Genomic DNA, 6,901 nt, shown 5'->3' with positions numbered 1-6,901 from the left:
AGGGGACATCTGGGCAGGGGGCGGGGAGTGTGGTGGCCAGGCAGGAGCTGCCGGAGCTGAGGGGCAGGAGGGGAATGCTAAGAGACAGGGATTTTTATCTTCACTTCCTCAATGCAACTGTCCAACATGCTCCAGAATCATCACCCTCCCAGCAATGCACCTTTGTCCACACAGCCAGGCTTCCCCAGTGAGGCCATTCACAGAGCAGCCACTGTTAGAAAGGCAGATGTGTCTGTGCAGGAGCAGCCTAGCGGGACTTTGCTGCGTCCCCCAGAATCCAGGAGAGATCTCTGCACTGGGAGGTGACTCACATGCCCCAAGCAGACATAGGAGATTGACAGGGACCCTGGGCCACTGCAGAGCCCAAGGCGGTGTGAGGGGTCGGACAGTTGGACCATAGTGGAGAGATGAACATGGCGGTCCCAAGAGGGCAGCAGGCCTGGTGCATTCCTTCCTGCTCATCTGTTTTCCATCCCTGTTTTTCAGTGGCGGAGGGAGAGAGAGATCTGTGTGCGTGGCAAGCCCCCTGCTCACAGCTGTGTAGCGCACTGACAGTCAGATCCATAGCAAGAACAGCCTGCACCTTGCCTTGCAGAGAGAGCCTCAACCGACCAGGGGAGCCCCTTAATGTGCGCCGTAGTGCCATGAGAACTCACCCTGCCTGTCTGCAGACAGTGCCCCTGGTGTTGGCCCTCGTGGGCTCAACAGTCCGGCTGGATCCCAAACGTTAGCGGGTTTGCCTTCCCCAGTGGAGAGGCTGCTAGAGAAGGAGCAGAGGTGCAGAGAGGGAGGAAGCCAGGGTGGGAAACGGAGCAGACAGCAGACAGAGAGAGCTGTGGGGTCAGGTGTTACCTGGTGAATGGTGTCAGTCTGAGCCACACAGGCCCAGAGGCTGGGACAGCGCAGCAGAGACAAGCAGAGAGATTCATACAGAGATACAGACTCTGCCATGCACAGGGCTCCTCCTTGTGCCAGCCCAGCTTTGTGGGGCAGGGAGGGGATCTGGCTCCATGGCGCAGGCTGCCCTGTAGCTAGAGGGCTTTTCCTTCAATTGAATTATCTTTGAGGAAAACCCTCAAGACTTCAAGTTACCGGGGAGCTGAGGCCCGCTCTTTAACAAGTCTGTAACCCAGCAAGGTGTCGCGGCATTCCCAGAGCTCCACGGGCTTTGCCTGTCCCCACTGCACAGAACCAGCCAGAGCCAACATCTGAGCACCTTGGGGCGCTAGGGGTATAATGTCCACTAGGGAGAAAACAGACTAACAAACTCACATCACTGAGGATGTTTAATTGAGGCAACCTTGTCCACCACCAACATCCCGGACACTTTAGTGGCAACTGTTCTAGGACTGCGAAATAATCACACCGAACATAACAAGGCCGGTGCCTCTTGTGCCTCTACGGTGACTCGGGCAGCATTCTGTCCTGTGACTTGGTGTCTGAACGCGTTTATCACAAGCGTCCAAGTCCTTGGCATGGCCTCTTGGCTCCAAGGCGGCACCTCTGCCAGCTCTGTGCCCCGGAGCTGTCTCAGCACCACCCGCCCACTTACTCTGGCGCATGGCCCCCAGCATCTCACCGGGGCACCAGTTTACCCCCTCAGTCAGAAGGAAGTGCAACACCTGCTAAGTCGCGGCGCCATTTCCTGCAGCCTCTGGGCATTCCTCAGAGGTCTCCCACACAAGCACTGGCCAGCAAGCCCACAGGTATTTGCATCATGGCCGCCTGCAGGATTTCCATATTGCAGACAATCCAAGGATCCTGGGTTATTCCCAAGAGAAGGGGGCATTCACCTGGGGGCACTGGGTATCTCTGCGAGTGTTGGGTTGTAGGCACAGCTCTCTGCCTGGGTCCTGTTTGGAGCATTCTCCAGTCCCACTCAGAAACTCCTCTTCACCAACAGGACCCAAGGGAACACGGCCGCCAACAGGGCAACTGTCAAGATGAGGAGAACAGCCAGTATAATGGGTGACTGGCAGCACCACATCCCAAGGGAACTCATGGATGCCCCTGACTCTGGCACCTCTGTGCCATGTCCCCTAACCACTGACCTACAGCTCTCCTCCACCAGCGGCATCCCATGATCACTGATCATGAAGACATGGGCTTCCCGAGCCAGGCTGCCCGGCATGGCCATTGAGTCCATGGGGATGCCACTCATGCTGTCACTCCTGCCATAGCTCTGCACTGGCATCACAAAATGGCTGGGGACCACCAAGGTGTTGTCTGGCGCTGACTTTGCTAGGTGGGGCAACAAGGAGGGTGAGAGAGCCAGCTCCACAGGTTTGGGGGACTCCCCTGGTTTGGGAGGCCAGCGGGTCACCTTCTTGCTGAGGAACGTCACATAGCGGCAGACAGGGCAGATGATATTGTTCTGGACCTGCCCGTCTAGCCTGGAGGAAAGCAAGCACTTCACCAGGCAGTCGTGGCAGAAGGTGTGTCCACATCTCAGTGTCCTCTGGGCAGCCTCCAGCGGGTGGAATTTCTCATAGCACACGGGGCACTCACCAAGGGGCTTCTCCTTGCTGGTGTGAGTCTCAGATATCCCAGTCATGTCAGTCACATGCTCCGCACCTGGGGGAAAGAGAAACGATGGGCATCAATAACAAATAGCAATGACAGCAGCTAGACCCAGGTACCAGTGATCACATCCGGTCATTAATATTCTATGCTTCCCATTGTCTCTCCCTTGCCCTCTGACTGGCTACTCTAATTCCCTGTCTTCCAACTGGCTATGGCCCCCAAACTCCCAATCCACATGCCCACAATAAATACAGTAGCCTCATCTTCTGACTCCTTCCCTGTCCTGTCTCCCCACTGACCTCCTGTCTTCTCCATCTCTCCTCCCTGCGGTGGCCTGGCCCTGGGAGAAAGGTGCAGCCATCCCCTCCTTCTCTGATGGATGGGTGAGACAATTGTGGAGTGCTATATATATTAGGGTGCTCTGGTGAGGCATTTCTGGAAGAATGTTCTTCACAAGAATCTCAGCTGCTTTGGGCTTTTGGCTGCCTGGAGCAACATTTCTGAATGCAAAATATGAAGAGAAAATGAGCCAATCCATAGCTAGGGCTGGCTAACCCTGCCCAGTGCCAGATGGCAGACGCAACAAGCCATTTAGGAAATGCACCCTCTGGCCCAGGAGGACCTCCAGATTTCACTGGAAGCAGCTAAAAAGCTCATCAGTGTGTGTGATGTACAGCCAGGCCACGAGCTACCAACCTGCCCATGCCACTCAGAAAGGAGGTGCTCCCGCACCACGGGAAAAGCCAGATAGAGTGAAAAAATGGGGTGAAGTCAGGTCAGAGGGGAGAATTGGGAGCAGGTTTCACAGGACAGTCAGATTCACAGTGGTGCGTGTGCAATCAGGTAGGTAGGTAGGTAGGTAAACTAAAGATTGAGGCTCTCCACAAACCAGCTGAACATTTCATACACTGAAGACTGGTTGTGTTGGCCCCACCACCCTTTCTGGGTTTTCCCATGAGGTATGATGCCATCTCTTCTCATCTCTCAGCTCGGGAGACCGCAGTCCTCTGTTTAATCACTGAAATGCTGCAAAACCCGCAGCAGCAGCAGGGCATGCCTGCCCTACAACATGCCTCTGCCTTGCCCTGCAGGGTTGGGGCCGGAGTTCAGTCTCCATGACCCATTCGGTCCTTTGCTTCCCTGCTGAGACTGACAGTGCCAACACAAGGGTGTTTTTTGCCAAGTTGACACCTAAGACACCAGCCCATTCCTCTCCATGCACAGAGCAGCCCTCACAGGGTAAGCTAGGAGGTTGTCACTTTCACAGGGTCATACAATCCAGTGCCAGAAGGGACCACTATGATCATCTACTATGATCTCCTGCATAACACAGGCCAGATAGCTCCCCCAGTAAAACCTGCGTCAAGCCTGTAACGTCTATTTGCGCTTCACCAGATCGTTTCGAAAGACATCCACTTTTGCTTTTCAGATTGCAAGTGATGGAGAACCCTCCATGTCTGTAGGTAAGATGTTCCAATGATTAATTACCCTCGCTGCTAACCATGCGTGCCTTATTTCTAGCCTGAATTTGTCTAACTTCAGCTTCCAACCTTGCAGCTCATCATCTTTTTCTGTTAAATTAAAGGCCCCTTTACTGTCAGAAATCTCTTCCCCATGTTGATAGTTGTAGACCATGATCAAGTCACCTCTTAACCTTCCCTTGGAGAAACTAAGTTAAAGCTTCTGAATTCTCTCACTATAAGGCAGGTTTTCCAGACCTCGGCTCATGCTTGTAGCTCTTTTCCGAGCCCTTTCAAATTTGTTCACATGGTTTTGGCAGTGTGGACCCCAAACCTGGACACAGCATCCCTAGAATGGACTCACTACTGTATACAGATGTAAAAACACCTTCCAACACTTACTTGACATTCCCTGCCATGCTTTCTGCCATTGCTGACCTAGGCGCAGTCTAAACAAGTGTCATCGAGGTGAAAGACACAGCATCCTAACTCACCCCCTGCGCCATCCTAGCCATATCCCCTCCAGTCCAGGGATTTCAGAAATCACAATGGATCCCAGTCACACCTGCTGTAAATGGACCCACTTCCACCAGCGTGGAATCCGGTGAGTGCGTTTGGAGCCCAGCAGGGACTCCACTCCAGCATTTTCTTCCCTATTAACCTAGCCACCAGAGCTACCTGTGAGATGCTCCAGCCCCCAGCTCCCAAGCCTCCTGCCCTTGGAAACATCTTACCTTGTCTATGGCCAGAGTTCAATCGCTTCTCCACCCATAACTCCTGTGTCCAAGGACCACGGCCTGCTGCGTCTGACCTCCCTGGTGCTGCATTGGCGAAGGAGAACAAGTGCAAGCCACCTATATAACAAGTTGGGGTTTGCTTTGTGCATCATCCCTTCTGCATTGCACAATGGCCATGAAGGGAACAGGACAGCTCCCCAGGAGTGAATGTGGTGGAACTCGTTTGTGTTTTAAAGGCTTCTCACTCCATCTCTCCAGCTGGGGACTGGCAAGGAGCCAGCAGCAGGTGTCTGAGGTGGCAGGTAATCCAGAAACACCATCATAACATTGTTCACCTCTGCGCAGAGCCTGGTATTGAGACATCACTGTTCCTCCTGCTGCATGCATTGCCAGGCCTCTCCAATGCACGAGGCCTCAGTGAAACATGCACCCAACCCTCCCCCTGCCACATTGAATTACAATGTGGTGTTCCTACCAAGTAGGGCTGGGTACTCTGGTCTAGCAGCTGGCCTGCCTAGATGTGCTGCCCCACTGAGGTTTATAAGCATCACCTTGCCAGGTATGTTCCAAAGAAGGTTCCCTCTGGCCAAGCCAGGAGGAACTATGAGCTGTGCTGAACTTGTCCCAGCTGCCTGGTGCTCCTGCATAGTCCTATTACAGTCTCCAAGTAAGAAGGCATGTTAAGGTTAACAAATAAGATGTTAAGGGCTTTTTGCAGCTCCCAGCTCCCACCATCACCTCTGAGTTGGAGATCTTCACCAGTTGCCACATAAATTTGAATCTCCCTTGCTGGCTTGGGCTGAGATTTGCAAAGCTGCCTAGTGGATCTGGACATCCAATTCCCATGAACTGTGATGAGAACTGGGCATACAAATCTCTTAAGTGGCTCTGAGAATCTCATCTTGGATGAGTTCCCATAGCACGATCTCTAGTGTTACAGTGATATGATCTTCACCCACCCCAGCTAGACTATAACAGATATAGTAGGGCCTCTAGGATCTACTGGGCAGGCGTCAGGGTGCATTACAGGCAGATCCAGGTATTGCTGGGATCTGAAGCCCATGCTGGATAAAGCCCTGGAATCTGCCCAGAGGCAATGCACAGGTAATTTCACGTCATCAGCTGCCCATGCAGCATGCAGGGTTCAGAGTGTGTTCCCAGAGGCATAGGACGCACATGGGCACAGCAGAGATGACTCTTGGGTTACAGCGCGTGAGCAGACGTCTGGCGAGAGGAAAGGGTGGGGGTGGAGTCCGGCAGGAGGGACCTACACACAGCCCCCCGCCCACCTCCTGGCATGGGGCTGGGGCAGTAACCGCTTTTCAGCAGAGCTCAGGGCTTGAAAAGACTCAGAATCGATTTCACCGGGAGCAGGGATTTTCACAGGGAATTGGATGCCAGCTCCCACCGACTCCCCTCCCCTGCTTTAACATGAATAGGGCCTGTAGGCCCAAGCCACACAGACCCAGGCAGGAAGATTCGCTTGTGGCCTTTAGCTAAATACACCACCCTGTATCCACGGCAGGTTGGCACAGACTGAGCTCCTCAGAGCTGCTCTGGCACTCAGCAAGATTTCCACAACAGAGCTCCGCAGGCCCAAAGCCTGAGTCATTTTGCCCATGACTAACTTGGCATATGTAAGACCTCATTTCTTTGTTCACATGTAATGGTCCTATTCACTTGCCTGGCTTGGACGGCTCTGCTGGAGGGCAGGAGATGTAGAACTTCTGGTCGATACCCAGCAGCGTGCACCTTCCTCGGCAACAGCCCCCACAAATCCGCTACCATTGTCTGAATCCATTACCTTTGTACCCCCATTCCACAGCAGACTGTGCCCCAGTTGTTCAGCTGTAGTGATGGCGGTCATGTTTTTAGTGGGGAAGGCTTCCACCAGTGTGAAAAAGTATCCACATCTACTAACACACCTGTTACCCTATGGCATGAAGGGCAACTCCCCTTTAGAGTCAATTTGAATCCATTCCCATGGACCACCTGGGTGCCTGGTTCATAAGAGTCCTGCTTTGTTTTCTGTTCGCTGGATCGTGTCTGGCACAAACCAGACAAGAATCAAGATGTTCCTTTAGGTCCTGTTCCCATTTGAGCCACCATCCCATTTTTGCCAACCCGTCTCTGGCCTTAGCCTGTTTGGGATGAGCACACTCCATGCACCCACAATAACAG

General features: G+C 53.3%; 1 protein-coding gene across 1 annotated transcript; it reads right to left on the bottom strand.

The window, feature by feature from the left end:
• Positions 1–1,268: 1,268 nt before the first annotated feature.
• Positions 1,269–4,776, bottom strand: RNF222 (ring finger protein 222). The gene is made up of 2 exons (XM_084647545.1): positions 4,718–4,776; positions 1,269–2,574 (listed from the first exon to the last, which is right to left on the bottom strand). The coding sequence occupies exon 2, from the start codon at positions 2,552–2,554 to the stop codon at positions 1,880–1,882; it is 675 nt and encodes a 224-aa protein (XP_084503671.1). The 5' UTR covers positions 2,555–2,574; positions 4,718–4,776; the 3' UTR covers positions 1,269–1,879.
• Between the last annotated feature and the right edge of the window lie 2,125 nt (positions 4,777–6,901).

This window comes from Lepidochelys olivacea (assembly GCF_965140295.1).
Source record: "Lepidochelys olivacea isolate rLepOli2 genome assembly, chromosome: 14".
Classification (NCBI taxonomy): domain Eukaryota; kingdom Metazoa; phylum Chordata; order Testudines; family Cheloniidae; genus Lepidochelys; species Lepidochelys olivacea.
The sequence above is the reverse complement of the archived record's forward strand: the minus strand, read 5'-3'. Positions and strand labels throughout refer to the sequence as shown.